This window comes from Pseudopipra pipra, chromosome 3 (assembly GCF_036250125.1).
Source record: "Pseudopipra pipra isolate bDixPip1 chromosome 3, bDixPip1.hap1, whole genome shotgun sequence".
NCBI lineage: Eukaryota > Metazoa > Chordata > Aves > Passeriformes > Pipridae > Pseudopipra > Pseudopipra pipra.
Window position 1 is genome coordinate 113872186 of NC_087551.1, and position 17746 is coordinate 113889931.

At 46.2% G+C, this 17746-nt stretch overlaps 1 protein-coding gene across 2 annotated transcripts in view; it reads right to left on the reverse strand.

The window, feature by feature from the left end:
* BLK (BLK proto-oncogene, Src family tyrosine kinase) overlaps positions 1 to 16887 on the reverse strand; it is a 38032-nt gene extending 21145 nt beyond the window's left edge. Inside the window, exons 1-3 of one of the 2 annotated variants that reach the window (XM_064650811.1) lie at positions 16350 to 16887; positions 7857 to 7959; positions 5409 to 5457 (exon numbers count right to left, since the gene is read on the reverse strand). In XM_064650811.1, the coding sequence (XP_064506881.1) occupies positions 5409 to 5457; positions 7857 to 7959; positions 16350 to 16492 (295 nt within the window). In that variant the 5' untranslated portion in view covers positions 16493 to 16887. Of the gene's footprint in view, positions 1 to 5408; positions 5458 to 7856; positions 7960 to 16349 lie in introns of those variants that run through there. The other variant, XM_064650810.1, reaches the window with a different exon arrangement.
* Positions 16888 to 17746: the final 859 nt, after the last annotated feature.

Here is a 17746-nt window from a genome sequence, read left to right on the forward strand (position 1 = left end):
GGAAAAGGAGAAAGAGAAGGACAAGGAGAAGGAGGAAAAGGAGAAGAAAAAGAAGAAAAGACGAAAAAGAAGAACAAGATGGAGAAGAAGAAGAAGGATAAAAGGAAAAAATAGAATAAAAATATAAGGGAAAAGAAAAAGATAAAAGAAAATAAAGAAAAACGATAAAAGAAAAAATAAAGGAGAAGAGAAGAAAAGATAAAGGAGAAGAGAAGAGAAGAGAAGAGAAGAGAGAGAAGAGAAGAGAAGAGAAGAGAAGAGAAGAGAAGAGAAGAGAAGAGAAGAGAAGAGAAGAGAAGAGAAGAGAAGAGAAGAGAAGAGAAGAGAAGAGAAGAGAAGAGAAGAGAAGAGAAGAGAAGAGAAGAGAAGAGAAGAGAAGAGAAGAGAAGAGAAGAGAAGAGAAGAGAAGAGAAGAGAAGAGAAGAGAAAGAGAAAAAGAAAAAGAAAAAGAAAAAGAAAAAGAAAAAGAAAAAGAAAAAGAAAAAGAAAAAGAAAAAGAAAAAGAAAAAGAAAAAGAAAAAGAAAAAGAAAAAGAAAAAGAAAAAGAAAAAGAAAAAGAACAGAGATTGTTTGCTGCAGGAAGGCTTTAGCTTGTACTCAGCCTAATTAATGCACCCAGAGCCATGGCCAGCCTATTATTAGCATTTTTCAAAACAGCCTGTCAAGCCACAGTCTCTGTGTGACCTTTTCAAATAATGCCACCAGCAAGAGAGCCAGACTGGCCCTTTGTCATCACAAGATAACATGTCTCTGGGGCAACTTGGGGTTTGTGCCTGTGCAAGGTTGGCTGCTGCTCTGCAGGAGATTTGTTAGGGAGGAGAGAGGGTCAGTGTGGGGGGAAATGCAGCTTTGTAAACCAAAGCCCTGAACTCTTCCCTTCAGGCTTTCCAGAAGGAACTTGGAGATCCATGAGGGTTTTCAGCAGAGCCTCATTCACTCCTAGTACAGGAAAAGGATGATCAGTCATGAGGGAGAATGCTTTGAAGTCTTAAAATAACTCACACAGTTGGGGGCTTCCCCTTGAGGGATCTTGAATTAGCAATGCACCCAAATTCCTGCTGCCTCCTTGAGAAAATTGTTATCACACAGCTTCTCTGACATGAAAGTTTTTGGGGCATGTGCCTACTGTGAGGTGTCCACAGCAGGCCTGGTGATCCACACACACCATCCTGATCCTCTTGAAAGGAAAACAACACAGTGGGTCACACTTGTGCTTTGAAAAATAGAAGCAAATGTGTAAATATCTTCAAGCACACAGTGGCTGTGTGTTCCAGAAGGTGAAAACGTGGCTGTGAAGCAACTGACATAAGTGCAAATAAGTGAAATTTTAAAAATTAAAAAAAAAAAATTAGAAAAAAAGAAAGAGAGGAAACAAAAAAGCAAATACAGCAAGGACAAAAAGGTTTAATATGCCGAAAAAATACTGTAATCACCTCTTATCTCCTTCTCAAAATAGGATTTGAGAAACACTGAAAGTGAGCCAGAAGAAAAGGTCTCTCTGCCTGAGCCGGCGAGACTTGACATCTCACGATGAAAGCGACCCTTCCTGTCTCTGAGTCGTCACCCCACCGAAAAATAGGGTTGATAGCACTTTCTTGGCCTATTTGATCAAGTCAGGTCCCGAGTGACTCCACGACAGAGAAGCCGTCAGGGCTGCGAGGAGCCCCTGCTTTGCAGACAGTGCTCTCAACCCCCAGACTTTGATTGGGAGCCAAATCCGTCCTGGCTCAGAGCTGCTGCCAGGAGAGTGTGATACCAGCTCAGTTTGCACAGCCTGAGGGCATATTTGGTGGCTTAATAGGAATAATTCAACCAGTCTTCCTGCTGCTTCCCTGTCACGAATGGAAGGTCTTTGCAACCGTATCACGGCCACGGAGCGGGGCTGAGATCCAGGGTCTCCCAGAGGATCATCCATTGGTTTAGAGCCATTCTAGGATGGTCATGGCATAAGTGACAACTCACAGCACACGTGTTAGCCAGCTGGGTGCACTGAGTTGTGAGTTACTGCTGCTAAAAATGGGTCCAGCTTTCTGCTTCAGCACAACATGAGCTGGTTGGAATTGTGGTATCATTAAAGTTGGAAAAGACCTCTAAGATCATCAAGTCCAACTATTCCTTCAGCACTGCCAAGCCCACCACTAAACCATGTCTCCAAGTGCCACATCTACATGGCTTTTAAATCCCCCCCCCGGGATGGGGACTCCAGTGATTAATAACACATTTTTGTGAAGAAATTTTTCCTGATATGCAATTTAAACCTCTCCTGGTGCAAATTGAGGCCATTTCCTCTTGTCCTGTCCCTTGTTCCCTGGGAGCAGAGCCTGACCTCCACCTGGCTCCCCTGTCCTGTCAGGGAGTTGCAGAGAGTGAGAAGGTCCCTCCTGAGCCTCCTTTTCTCCAGGCTGAGCCCCCTCAGCTCCCTCAGCTGCTCCTTATCAGACTTGTGCTCCAGACCACGGTAAAGCTGTGCTAGAAAAGGATGCCTTCAAAACACACACCTGCTGCTGTCACTGAGAGAAACACCATCAGATCCCACCGGAGAAGATGCAGAAAACTATGGGCTGGGACTTTTGCATCTCCCAAATGATCAACAAGCCCAGCTGTGACAGCATGGGAGGTGTTTCCTGGGATATCCAGACCTGCACTGCCAGAGTGCTCTCTGTCAAATGCCTTCCTGCCTTGTGTTTTGTCACAGTGAATGTTTCTGCAGATAATTCCTGCTTTCCTCATAAAATCATATCAGACCTAAACTCGTGGGGTTTTTTTTCATCAGGAAATCTGAACATTTGGGGCAGTTCCCTCTCATGTTTGTTTCTCCTCTTGCTTATGATTGGCAATGCCCATTTTTGATGAGAAGTTTTAACTTCTCATTGAAAAATCAGCCTTTTCCCAATTACACTCAAACCTGTGGTTCTGACAACATTCCTTTCAAACCCAGAACCATATTCAAGGAACAACAGTAGAAACAACTAAAGTTTCTCCGTTAACCTTGAGATGCCTCAAAAGACCTTAATTTCCAGAGCATACCAAGCTCCCACCCCCTGCAAATCAGTCCTGTTAGTATTATGGTTTGCAAAAAGCAAGTGAAGAGGTGGAAGAAGTTGCAGTTCCTCATCAGAAGAAATGACCTTGCAGAGACCAAGTCCTTGTGCAGTCACAGGTTATTGTAATGCCTGAGGACAAGCACCCCAAAATGACCATCTCTCTCCATCAGTAGGGCTTAAATCCAGCTGTGAGCAGGTGGAAGGGCAAGGGCAGGGATAATTCTACCTATTTTTTATGTCTTATCCAAGCAGCAGCTGTAGCCATGGCACTGTGGTGTTTGAGGTCCACCATCATAGGCCAGGACTTTGCTGGACTGGGGGCTTTAGAGGTGCAGAATTGAAGTTTTGACTCCATGGGGACCTAGAACCAGCCTTAAAAACATTGGGATTGCTTAGGGAACCATCTTAAAATGAATGAGAGACTTACATGATGGAAGAACCTCCCCAGGTGAAAAGTGGATCGGTGATGCCACACCCCCCCATTGAATCCAGAGTTATGCACCCCTTGCCTTCCTTTGTGTTGCTTCCACTAAGACAGATAAAGTCAGGAAGAATTAGGCTTTTGTGAAGAATAAATAAATAAATTATCTCCGAGATAGTGGTGTGAAAGCTGGAAAGTGTGAAACAAATTCAACATCAAGATCAGAAAAAAAAACCCCACCATAAAAAAACCACCAAAAAACCCACCCCCAAAACAATCAAAATGCAAGGAAAGTGCAAAAAAAAAAAAAAAAAAGAAAAAGAAAAAGAAAAAGAAAGAAATTTAAAAACCCAAGGAAAAAAGTGGGTTTGATTTTACATTTCATGCCATGCTTCCGTAGTCAATAATTTTGCCACTGGATATAATTCAGCTCTTTGATTTTTTTTTTAAATATATATATATTTATATGGTGGGATTGCCTACATTTTGTGCTTTCTCTATCGATTCACTTGAATTGCTTTCTTTCAGGAGGCTATCTCTGATATCTCAAATATCTGGCATGGTTCCTATCAGCCCATTTTGCCCCACAGGACAGAGTCAGATGTCGCATCATTTCGGGAAACTCAGACACCAGTAGAGAAAAATAGGAAGTTTCCCAGACTATCAGTGTGAATATTCCTCCAGAACCAGAACTGAATCTAAGGAACCAAAATATTTTTGAGAGCTGAAAATGGCTAACACGGTACTTAATCCATTTTTTTAGCATCTTTCCACTTCTGCCTTCTGGCATGAAGCAGAAGTAAAAGCTGCCTCCCTGAAAATAACTTGTGTTGTGCTTCTGACCAGCTTGAGAAGGTTGATAAAAACTGTGAAAGACTGTCAAAGTCTGCTCAGTTTGGGAGGTAGGAGACCATGGACACTTGGAAATGTGACACAAAAATGATTTTGCAAAAGAAAGTGTGCTTTATTCACATGGTGTAGCAGCTTCACCTCCCACAACTTTTATTTCCATAACAAATGCCAAATTTGAAGGCTTTGATGTTGCAGGAGTCCCCGTGTTTGGCCTACGGCAGGGACCCTCCATCATCATCCACAAGACCTAAGAAGACCTACCTCTGTCATTCCACCAATCCCATTTATTCATGACACCCCTTTTTCCTGTCCTCATGCCCTGTCTCCCCTAATCCTACACTTCCATCCACACGAAGAACTTTTAGGTGTTGCTAACATCTTTCTTCCAAGCTTCCTCTTTTTTTTTTTTTCCTCTTCTAATTATCTCTCTCTCTGTGTCCTTAATCTGCAAAACTTCTTTGACAGAAATACACACAAGCTGCTTTTGGGAGGCTGGGCAGAGGTAGCAAAGGGCTCCCTGCTGAAAGACAATAATCTCCAAACACCATCTGTGACCTGCAGGTGGATGAAGCCAACAGACAGTCCCCAAGCAGGGGCTCTGTGTATCCTTATTTTAAACTCTTTCCTTTCTTCTCCTTCTCTTTGTAGTCTCCCTGGGCTCTCTGATGCCTGCTATTTCCTCTGGAATTTCCAGCTGGCTGGATACAGCATCCATGAGTTGTCAGGCTGCAGACAGGACAGCAGACAGGGAAATCTCACACAGCTGAAGTCTCAGATCTCCCTTTTCCCCACCAATCACAGAATCAGAGAATGGTTTGGGTTGGAAGGGGCCTCAGGGATCATCTCGCTCCAACGAAGAATTGGTGCTTTGCCCTCTTAATTTCTTTGATGAGCAGGAAAAAATTGGCAGCTACAGACACTCAGTGATGTAAAGTGAATTTTCAGAAGCACACTGATAAACTCCCTGCTTGGCAATGCTGAAGATACAGAAACCACAGGCCTGTGACGTGACAGCTTGTTCTCAAGACCTGCCATTTGGGGACCACCACCTTGCAAAACCCCACGGGAAGGCACAGAAAACAGAATCTTACCTTGTGCAGAGGCTTGGTTTAGATGAGGGGTTTTGATAAATTGTCTGCCCTTGGGTAGAAATAGGAAAAAAAGAAAAAAAAAGGATATTTATTACTTTGCTGTGTGTTCAGGAAGACCTGCTCTCAGCTTCACAGACAAGTGGGAGTCAGTCAACAGCCCCTGTGTCTGGCTCTGGACATGTCCTGATGGCTTTAGCACGTTTTGCCATGATTTGTTCATGGCTGTCTTAACAGTCAGCTTGAATAACCCTTGGCTTCCCTCTGAATTTAAGCACAGATCTGCCACCCACTCATTTGGACCCTGGTCTATCTAACCCTTGTTCAGTGGTGCCGGATTTGGGATCTGTGGGGGTTGAGACGTGAATGGCCCCGTCGAGAAATGGCAATTGCAATATTATTTGAAGCAGAAAACTGGAGATACTTTTTGCCAAAATTGTCCCAAGGCTCATGGGATATGCTGTGGTCAGGGATATGTTCAAAAAGCAAAGGCAGTGACTGTATTAGCAAATTAATTGTAGAATCATAGAAATCATAGAAGTCATAGAATATTGGATGATCCTTGTGAGTCCCTTCCAACTCAGGATATTCTATTGTTCTATGATTCTACGATTCCTGAGTTGGAAAGGACTCACAAGGATCACAGAGTCCAACTCCTGGTGCTGCACAGGACACCCCAATAATCCCACTCTGTCCCTGAGAACGTTGTCCAGATACTTCTTGAGCTCTGGCAGCCTTGGTGCTGTGACTGCTTCCCTGGGGAGCCTGTTCAGTGACCGATCACTGTCCCTCGAGAAACCTTTTCCCAATATCCAACCTAAACCTGCCCTGACACAGCTTCATGCCATTCCTTTGAGTCTATCACTGGTCACCAGAGAGAAGAGATCAGTGCCTGCCCCTCCACTTTCCCTCGTGGGGCAATTGCAGACTGTGCCATTAAAGAGCAACAAGGTCCTGCAAGTCCTCTGGACACACTTTTAAAATGTTGACATGGTCCCTCGTTTGGCCCAGCTGCGGGAAGTGGCAAACTGGCCATAGATAATTCCAGATCAGCTGGGATGGAACCACCTTGTTTTCAGGGCTAAGAGTTTGAAATTGGCCTCCGCCCAACTTCAAACACCAGTCCTGTGATCAGCCCAAGGTACTGGACCCAGTGACTGTAGTGGGTGTTCCACCACCACCTGGTATTTTTATGCGCGTGCAAAAGGAATTAAATGCAGACACTGAATTAAAAACATCCAGTGTTTTCTGTCCATGCCACCCTTTGACCCATACTTAGGAGCAGTGAGGGGTGGGAGAGCTGCTCATTCACTGCCATTTCCAATTTAACTGAAAGAAAGATGGACTTCCCCTGACATGTGAGAGCTGAGTGCCTGTGGCAAAAAATAATGAGTGGCAGAAGGTGATCGATGATTCTATATTTATACTGATAGCAGCTCCTCTCCAGTGAGCTGGAGAGAAGGAAATTTAGGAAAATAGCACCTTCTTGGTCAATCTGATGTCTGCTGTCGTGAAAACTGGGCAGAACCATGGGAGAACTCAGAAATGAAGCTAAAGGAGTGAAAAACATCTCCACTTGTCATAAAAAGCAACAACAGGCAATTCCTCCCCTCTCACAGGGCCTCAAGACCCGAGGTGGTTTTCAGAGGACAGTTGCACCAGAGTTTCTCTTGTGCTGGCTGCTGGATGCAGAGCTGACAAGGGCAGGGAAGGAGAAAACAAGCTCACACCCTCTGTACAGCACCAGACAGACAAAGCGATTGGCAAAGTTCAAACAAGGATTTTGCCGTTTGAGGTCTCCTAAATCCTGACCCAGTGCCTTGTGTCCATGCAAGCAGAGGCTGTGTGAATTCAAAGGGAGCAGAAGCTGCCCAGCATTTCTGATTCTCAGCTCACCCCAACCCACACTGGCTGTGGACCCTCCCTGGTGAACCTACTGCCCTCAGGATGGTGAAGTTTCCACTGCGGTTTTGCAGCTCTGAATCTTCAGCCTGAATCTGACCCATCTTTGTGCCTTTTGCAAGTCAGCAGCATCAGCTTGGGTTGCAAAGTACTGATCAGGAGATATTTCAAAGTCCCCATACACTGGATTTTAATTCATTTTCTTTTTTAATATACAGAGGCTCCTCAGAACCCTTCCCACCCCTGTCTAAAAGATACAGGAATCACCTGGGAGGACCAGCTCAGAGGACTTGTGTCCAGGCAGTGCCGGGCACATGTTCTGAGAGGCTGTGGCTGCCCCATCCCTGGAATTGTTCAAGGCCAGGTTGGATGGGGCTTGGAGAAACGTGGTCTAGAGGAAGATCTCCCTGCCCATGGCAGGGGGTTGGACTAAATGCCCTTCCATTCCAAACCCTTCCGTGATTCTATGATTCCAAGTATTGCCTGGAGCACTTCAAACACTAACTAAGCTGTGGAGGATCCCAAAAGGACACAAAACTGCAGGCTTACCTTGGGGGGAGCAGGAGGAGGTTTACTCCTGGTTTTTGGGTTGCCTCCAGAAGTGTGTTTCTCATTGGGCATCAGCTGATTTTTGCTCCCGAGCAACCCCATCCTGGAAGGAAGAGCAGAAATTCCTTTTTAATGAGACTGCTCCTGGGAAAAGGTGCAGGCACTGAGGGGCAAAACAATCTTAAATAACAAGCTGGACAAGATGAGAATGCAGGACGATGGGACAGTGGAGAGAGGAGTCTAAAACCATTCTGTCTACAGCATCCTGCTACCTCGGACCTTGTGAATCCATGGTTTCTCTTCCCACGTGACTCTGGTGTTTCACACTTTGCAAATGAGGCTCAGACAGACACTAGAACTCATCAGGAAAATAAAAAAACAAAACAAACAAAAACCCCAGACTTTGGATATATCCCCTCTCCAGTGCAGAGATCCCAGCTGACAAGATACTGGTCCTCACAAGGTGTGGGTCTCCCATAAATCATGGATTATGTTTGCCAAGACCACACGTATACCTCAGACCTCCTGGATACTTCAAGGATCACTAGACACAAATGAATCAAACCCTTTCCATGAATCATCCGCTGGTCCCCATTAGGGTTCCAAACTTGGGCTTGAGAGCTGTTTAACTGTGATCCTATAAATGTAATTTCAGCTCTGGTCAATAACTCAACGATAATAGTGGGTCTGGGTAGCCAAGATGGCCAAACTATGGCAAACTCAGCCTGCTCAGAGCCCTCAAAAATTAAGGGACAGATCAAGTGTTGCTTCCACAAATACACAAGGTATCTACAACATCCAGTGCCAAAAACTGCCCCAGCCCCTGCTTTGAGCCAAAGGCATAGGAAGGTGCGGACTAAATGCTCAAAAAAACCCCAAAACCCCAAACCCAAATACTCATAGCTGAGCAAAGACATATTGACTCCTCTTCTTGACAAATTACCTCAGAGTCTGCCATGAGAGGATCAGGGACTGCAGGTCCAGAGACCTCTCCAAATGTCAACCTGACACTGTGTCATGACAGTCAGACTCCAACAGAGATGTCCAAAAAACTCCCAGCAAACCAGACTTGCAGAAAAAAACATTCCAGCAAAAGAATGTGTTTTTTTGCTTTTTTGTATCCAGTATTTAAAAAACTGGGGCTCTGAAATGAGGCTTCTAAAAGAGATATCCCAACATTTTAAGATGTCATTTTTATTATCACTGATAAAGTGAGCAAAATGGAAGGAATTGGTGGAATATTTCAGGATTGTCTAACACACATTTTTCACCCCCCCATCAAAACTTTTTCAGCATCTCAACTTCTCTGAGCTTTTCTCTGACCTGAGTTTACAGATGGCCCATCCATCTGTCCCCAGGTCTCAGCACTGCTCCAGGCATTGCCAACACAGTCAGAGGGGAAGTTTCACCTACTAAATCAACCACAGCATTTCCTGCAGCAATTTCATTTTAATTTGGCAGCCTCCCTTCCAGGTTGCAACCAGGGTTTGCTTTGCTTAGAAGATCTGGTTGTCATGCAACAGCACATGATTTATTAGGTGAACTTTTCCCTCTCTTCCACTTGTGGAAGGATTTGTGACAGGATTTCTGATTCAGAATGGTGTTATTTGTCGTGAGAGTAGCTGAAATTCCCTTTTTTTACAGAGGGAAGAGCAAGGTATCATTTTAAGTCAAGGCTGGATGATAGATAAGTTTTAGGTATCAGTTGTTAGCAGCCTTGAAAGACAGAAAAATCCACCTACATGTGGGACATAGATCTACAGTCCTTGTTACTGGCTCACTGGAGCATCTCGGGGTCTTTGATATCTGCTCCCAAATTGGAGATACAGATGTGGCAGCTGCCATTTTTTCAGCAGATTTGGGGGACGTGGGATAGAGCAAAAGTCAGCAATATGCTTTGACTGCCAGTCATGTCACCAAGATGATCTTATGAGAGGATTGATGGACCGTATGAAGGATTATGGAGGCATCTTTTGGGGGTTTTGAGTTGCTCTCAATGCATGATGGCAACGAAAGATATTCAAGTGTGCCCTCCTCCCACACACATCCTCCCTCTCCCTTTCCGCTGTCTGTGGTGGGAAATAAAGTTTGTCCTCACATGAGGACAGCAGGTGCTCGCATAATTAACGGAATACATAATTAATAACAATAATGAGATGTTTGCAATTGATTTTGGTGCCTGCAAAAGGAAATAAAATGCTGTTGGATATTGGGCCAACTGGACCAACTGGTCTCCCAAGGTGGGAGGCAGCTTCTGGATGGATCTTCACCCTGGCAGGGAAGCCTGCAGGGTACATCCAACTCAAAAATGGGGAAAATTTGGATGGGTGAGTAAAAGCACTAAGATCCCATCAAATACAGAGCTAAAATCCTGAAGTAGCTCCACAGGTGCTCTGTAACTTGAATTCTGCAAGGCCAAAGGCTGTAAACCTGTACATTTCTAGCTGATTGTGCATACATCATAATCCTTTAGTCACAAACTGTTGGCCAAATCTAAGACTAAGTGGACTAAGCCACATTTGGACTTCTGTGAGCAGTTTAGAAAGCCAGAGGGTCTCACTGAAGCTTGTGGCTCAACAGGAGGGACCACGACCTGATGGCTGTTCTTTGGGTACTGAATTGTCGATATTTAGAAACTGTATTAGCAATAAATATGGTCATAATCACCCACATCATCTCTGTCTCCTACTTCTTCACGCCAGGCCAAGAATCTTCTTTCAGCTGCTTTACTAAGCAGTGATGGCCCTGGTGGAGCAGAGTGGGAACATCAACATCAGCAAGTCCCATCATGGCCTCGGGGCAATCCCAACTCCTCTGACAGGGTTTGAGAGGAGTGGGAGCATGACCTGACCTGTGCAACTCTCCACACTGCTCCTGTGCCTGAGGGGACACTGCAACCCTTCCTGCACCATGCAGAGCCTGGAAACACCTCTCTGCACTCTGACACAAACTCAGCTTTCTCCCCACGCACACGTGTCAAGGACGCACTGTGAGGGGAACAGCACGACCCACCTCCGATGGGAAATGGGACCAGAAAGGCCTCCCACAAAGGTCAATCAGTCCCACCCACACAGAGAAGGCATTAGCACAGCTCTGGGTGCTCACAGTTCCCCCCAAATCCACCAGTCACACTCTTCAAGTCGCTTCCGCAACCTTCGGCAGCCAAAGCAACCCATCCTTCAAAATCTCAAAGCAGAACTGCAGACAAATGTTGTTGGGCACAAAAAGCTGCTGGTGAGCTCCCAGTCCACTGCAGCTGGGGGACTCTTCATTTTTTTAAACACTCATTTTTTTTTTCAAAAAAAACCAGCAGCTGAGTTGAATGCACGTTGTTCCGCGGTGTTTTCGGCTTCTAATGTTTTTTAAAATTAGCTTCGCAAGAAAAAGTTATGAGAAAAGTAACTGATAGTAGTTCTCCCAGCCTTTTTTTTATTCTTTTTTTCCAGTGGCAAAGAGAGCTGGGGAGAAATCAGTGACACAGAAAAGCGTGAAAATTTCCTTTTGTGAATTTATAGTTTTTCGCATCTAAAAATATTGGTTTATATCTAATACAGAGAGTGGGGAAATTTGTTTCCTCAACTTTACTCAAGTTCAAAAAACTCAATATTTATAAAATTGGTTCTTTGTAAAGCAACCAGAAAACAGAGCAGAACAAAAAATTTGAAGGCAACAAAATTTTTTCATATTTCTCTTCATCAGGAACTGTAGTGATAGGACAAGGAATAATGGATTTGAACTGAAAGAGGGGAAATTTAGGTTAGATATTACGGAGAAATTCTTCCCTGTGAGGATGGTGAGGTCCTGGCACAGGTTACCCAGAGAAGCTGTGGCTGCCCCATCCCTGGAAGTGTCCAAGGCCAGGTTGGACAGGGCTTGGAGAAACCTGGGCTAGTGGGAAGTGTCCCTGCCCATGGCAGGGGGTTGGAACAAGATGATCTTTAAGGTCATTTCCAACCCAAACCATTCTGTGATTCCATATGCATGAAAAAATTAAGCAAAAAACAATTTTAGAAGAAAAAGTATAGGATTCTTAGGGTTGTCCTGTGCAGGGCCAGGAGCTGGACTCGATGATCCTTATGGATCCCTTCCAACTCAGAACATCCTATGATTGTATGAGTCCAGCTTAGCTGCTGACAAGTTTTGAGTAAAAATATTTGATGCAGACCTGTTCCTGGAACAGGTCTGAGGAAATCAATGGACACGAGGCCAATGAGCTCTGTGGAGCACCCAGCTCTGAATGCCTGTGGGACAGACATGCAGGTCACGGGAACACTGGATGCTCGGGTAGGACCTCTAAAATCTCCTGTGTGCCCATGTTGTGGGATTAAAGAAGGTGATTTCAGTAACCTTCAGAAGGGCAGTTGAGGTGACATTTTTGCTACAAGGAGATGGATGCAGGTACAAGTGTTCCTGCAGGAATGGGCCAAGGGAGGACTTCTGAAGATAGAACCACAGAATCATAGAATATCCTGAGTTGGAAAAGACCCACAAGGATCATGAGGTCAGCTTCTGGCCCTGCACAGGACAACTCCAACAATCCCACCATGTCCCTGAGAGGATTATCCAAACACTCCTTGAGCTCTGGCAGCCTTGGGGCCATGACCACTGCCCTGGGGAGCCTGTTCAGTGTTTTGAGTGCCCAGGGTGGGCTAAAACAAACAGGACAGTGTTGAGTTGGATCTGCTGGGTGCACAGAGGGTAAGATGGGGGTATCTGGGCTAAGCCAAGCCCTGGAAACATCTGCCCACCTCATCTTTACGGGGAGCAGCCCTGCACCATCTCTGCGGTCGGATGGTTTCCGCTACCAGAGCAAGAGAGCTCAAAAGTTTCTGCTGTGAATGCAGCGCTTTCTGCCCCAGAGATGTGGATGACACCAAAAAACAATCTTGGGATTGCATGGGCGGGTGTGGGGAAAAAACAAGACTGAATCTGGCAGAAAAGCAGAAGTCTTGGCTCCCCATTTGCCTCAACCCCATGAAACTGCCCTGGAAAAATAAGTTAAGACCCAAGCAAGGCAATAGAGTTTCACTGTGAAGGCGGCTCCAAAAAAATCCCCAAGCCCACTGAAATCACAAAATGAGCCCCCTTTCCATCCAGATTCTAGGGTGGGTGCAGCAAAGTGTTTTCATATTTCACCCAGATTACATATTTTACTTAATTTTAAAACTTAAGAATGTTTTTTTTTTTTTTAAGAAAGTACATTTTAAAAGGGTACAGCATTAAAAATCCTAAAAAATTTACTTTGAACATACAGATCTAGACAATTATGAAAGGTTTAAAATGCTGAATTTCTCTTTGCAAGTCCTCCCCCATCCGGAAAGAATTGCTGGAATCAACTCACTTCGGATGCAACAATTTAAGCGTTCCAGATTTGCATTTTTGCATCAGTGAGGAGTGAAAGAGTTCAGTTAAAAAAAAAGATTTCCTCCAGTTCTCGGCACATCATAGATGTATAAAATTCTTTAACAATTTTCCTTAATAAAATAGCTCTTCAATACGTTTCCTGACCTGGCACCCTTGGATTACTTTGCAAGACACAAAACTGGAGAATTACTGAAGATCTTGGTGGATCAGCTGCTTAAATAAGAATGAAGATTTGCTGCAGAAGTTGTTTTTCACTGTGACTGTTTTCTACTTTTGCTGGGTTTCAGTCAAGCTCTTTTTAGCTTATATTTCAAAAAGATTTTCAGCTTTGTTGCTCGGAAGGGGTTTGAAGACAACAGCAATCCAAAGCATTGGGCGATAAACAGCACTGACCATGCACAAAGTCTCGTACAGAGGCAGAAGGTGGAGGCTCTGGCCACCATCCTCTGTGGCACAGTGGCCAAAGTCTTGCTGACATCCTTTCCCCGCAGGGGGGGAGGGCAGCAAGAGCTCCTGTGATGATACAGTTCTGGGTCTCCAGCTAAAATCAGCCGGAACTTCATATCCAAAGGCCGCTGACCAGTAGGACCCAGCTGTAAGGAATAGATTTAGTTATCAGGAAAAATTCTCCCCGGTGGGGGTGGTGAGGCCCTGGCACAGGTTACCCAGAGAAGCTGTGGCTGCCCCATCCCTGGAAGACAGGGCTTGGAGCAATCTGGGATAGTGGGAGGTGTCCCTGTCCATGGCAGGAATGAGGTGATCTTTAAGGTCCCTTCCAACCCAAACATCCTGTGATTCTGTGATTACAGCAATGCAGAAAGTCCCCATGAAGAGCTGCAGAGCCCAGACCAAGAAGCATCGTGGTTCTTTCTGAGAAGTGAAACAGATGTCAAGTTTCCCTGTTGCATCCCTGCTGGGAAACTGGGAACATCCTACTGGCAATGTTCAGATCCCTTCCAGTCCTGGTCTCTGACGGATGAACATACCAAGTTTTATTTGTGCACTGAGGACTCTCTCAAACACTCTGGTGCATGTAAAAGAAGGTCCTTGAGGGAATATGAAGGACAACCTCCAGGCTCTCCACCTAACACTGGTGAGGTGCTGATGTTGGTGCTGTTTTGTCATAAAACCCCTCACACCTGAAGAACCCCAGTGTAGCAGCAGGTGCCTCCTTCTCCTGGCCACATCCTCCTCCTTCCCCACTCCAGTGCATCCCACCTCCTTGTCTTGGACCCTGTCCCAGTCCCAGTCTTGAGCAGTGTGGCCAAACTGGTGTTGGAAATACCTGTTCCCTGCCATCCCAGGGCAGAGGGATGACAAATCCAGGAGCTTTGTGGATGTGATCCACCCCTCAGTGGGGGGGGGGGGCACATTTCAGGAATAAGATTGAAGCCCGTTTGCTTATTTTAGGATCTTTTCCTGCAATCCAAGCCAGTTCTCCATTTCAGTTAAAACTTACATCTGCCCTAAATCTACCATTTTTCCTAGGCCATTATCTTTGGGCAGGTGAGCCTGGTCCAAGCAAATGAGCCAAGCAGTAAATCCATCTGCTTCAGGCCTTCCTGAAAAGCTGGGACTCTTCATGGGAGCAGGCTGTGTGTGAGGCTGGGGTTTGGGAGCACACAGGCTTCCAGGCCCTTGAGTTTGAGCAGACACAAAAAGTTTCTTTAACAGGACAGGAAAAAAAAAAAAACAAACGAGAAGAAGAAGATAATAAAAGCTTCTTTCTCAGTCCAGAAGTAGAAAATAGCTGCCTGCTGCCAGAGTGGTCGTTTGCTAATCAAAACACCTGTCTGGAGGAGAAATGGCTGCTTACATTGAGCACTGCACCCCACTGGAACCTGGCAGATGCTCAGAGGCTGCGGGCCAGGAAGCAGAGCCAGGGATCAGGGTCTTGGAGCAGGGAAAACCAGGAGGGCAGACTGTTAATCCCACCTCCCTTAAACGTGCTTCCCTCATGAGCTCACCTCTGGCATTGCATCAGCCAGGTGGGATTTCTGCTGGGGGTGTCTTTGCAGGATTTCAGGGTGCTGGGATGTACTGGAGCAAGCAAGGAGGAGGAGACAAGGTACATCTTTTGGGTACTTGCAGCTACTCTGGGGTTCTTCAGGTGTGACGGGTTTTATGACAAAACTGCACTGCTCGACAGCAATTTCTGCTGTGGCCACAATTGCCACCCAAATTTCAACTCAAATTTGTCTTCTGCCCAACACAGGTGTGGGCCAGACTTGTGAGTGGGCTGTGGGGGAGTTGGACACACCAGGGAGAAATTCTCTCTGTAGGCCACACCTATCTGACATCCAAATCCTATGGAAGTAGGCACAGGTCATGCTCCCTTGCCCAGAATCCCTGATGCTCTGTTTCCCAGCACTTGGAGGGCACATCCCGGTGATCTGTAGGCGTATGGGGAGGTCCTGGCCCTCCCAGCCTTGAGAGCACGAGGAGATGGATGGAGTGTTCCTCCACACCTCTACGTGTGGCCACCCAAATTTCTGCCCTGGGAAGGGCCCTTCCTGAAGGCTCTGCATCCCAGAAATTTCCTAGCAAGAGGACAGCATTTTGTAGGACCTGTTAGCCGTGTCCCACAAGGAGCAATGAAGCTGGTGCTCAGGAGTTCAATTCCTCAATGTCTCAGAGGGAACGTTGCTCCCTCCCACCACCCTCAGATGAGGCGAAGGGCTGTAGGGAAATATGTACATCTCCAATTCCCCACTTGAACACCTCCTACTGCATTTCAGGAATAGCTATGAAATGGCAGAGCACTTCCCTACTCATCACAGCTGCGTCCAGCTCCGACCAGCCTTCCCCATATATATCCTCTCTTCCCCTCCAAGTCCTGGGGGCAGAGGAGGATGGCAGTGCCAGGGTGTGCACATTTGGCACTTATTTGTCCTCCTCTCCTTTTGCAGTAATCCAAGGGAACAGAATCCCTGCAGACCACCACTAATGCTGGATCTGGGTAGTGCCCCCATCATCTCTTTAACCCACAGATTTCATGGAAGGGAAACAGGACAGGGGTGGAATCACGTGAAGGAGGGATGGGAGAGAGGATGAGGATAGAGAAAAATCTGCTAGACTTCTTCCCACCCTCAGGGAAATGTGGATGGGGGTGGAATGTTCCCTACTTGCCTGCTTCCCACGCTGCTGCTCCTGGGGACACGATCCGAGGACGTACGAGCCACGGGTCGGACCCATGTCAGATGCTCCATGGGGCTGAAGGCCCCGGCCAAATCTCTGTTAGAGGCCTCAGGCTCCCACCACGTCCACACCATCCATGGGACCAACCCCTTGGAATGTTACATCCCCTGGATTGCAGGAGCAGCCTGATTTTGGAAATGCTTTTAATGGGCTTTCTTTTTTTAATCAGGTCTTTGTGTCAGAACTGACTCTTTTCTCCCCCCCCAAGGATTCCTTGCTCTATTTTGAATATAAAAATGATCATCTGGGAGGGGGGTGGGAGTTGCACTTCCCAGACAACCTGGCCAATGAAAACAGCAATGAGGAAGGCGAGAAACCCAAAGAGAATTCAGACACAAAACCCAGACAAAACCCACAGGCCGTTAACAGCTGTCATTAAAAACAGTGACAACGACTGTGAATGGATTGTGCCTCCACTATGCAAACGACCAAATTTTAGGCAACAACCCAAAAAACCCGGCTTTGCAATGATCTTTCCTTTCTGTGATTAAAAAAAGAACTTTTTTGTGATAAAACACATCTTGTTCCAGTGAGCCCTGACCCTCTATGAACCTACTCAACCGTAGCAGCATGGTCTAACGAATGGAGACCTGGCCAGGGACTTGTGGGTGACTCTGAGGAAGTGACTTTCTCATTCTGCCTCAGCCTGTTCAAGAAGGAGACTGAAACCCCTCTATCTTGGGAGACAAATGTTATATAAGAAGCAGGATTTGTTTCTAAAGACTCACGAGGCTTCCCATGGGGGGCTGTACAATGACCTGGCTTCTCTGGGGTGTTTTCAGTATATTTTCTTAAGCTGTTGCAGAGGTGAGGCCCCCAAAAACCACTGTGTGAACCTCTGTGGGTAATTTCACGACATCATTTCTGTGTTCTGTGTGGCAGCAGGAGGGAAGGGACTCTTGGTCTCGTCCAGCTCAGGGCTGGAGTGACCTCACATAGTTTACACTTCAGCTGCCCCCGCTGAGCAGGACAAACACGAGCTGACATCTGCCCAGTGTGATGCACAACCTAAAGGTCACCCACATGCTGGTGATGTTGTTTACGGGAGGAAAAGCTTCACGGAGTAGATCTAAGCTGAGGTCATGGTAGAGGACCTTTACCAGCCATGAGACACAAGGACAAGACGAGGCTGGCTGAGGACACGATGCTGAGTGAGACGGGAGCAGCTGCTCCAGGATGCACACGCCTGATGCTCACGTGGGATGAGAATCAACCTTGGCTCTGGAACTCTGCTCCTGATAAGGGAAGACAACCCCATGGAGAGCTGCAAGGCTGTCTGAGCCACACAGAGAGGTCTCCAAGTCTTCAGGGGTCACACTAATCCCCTT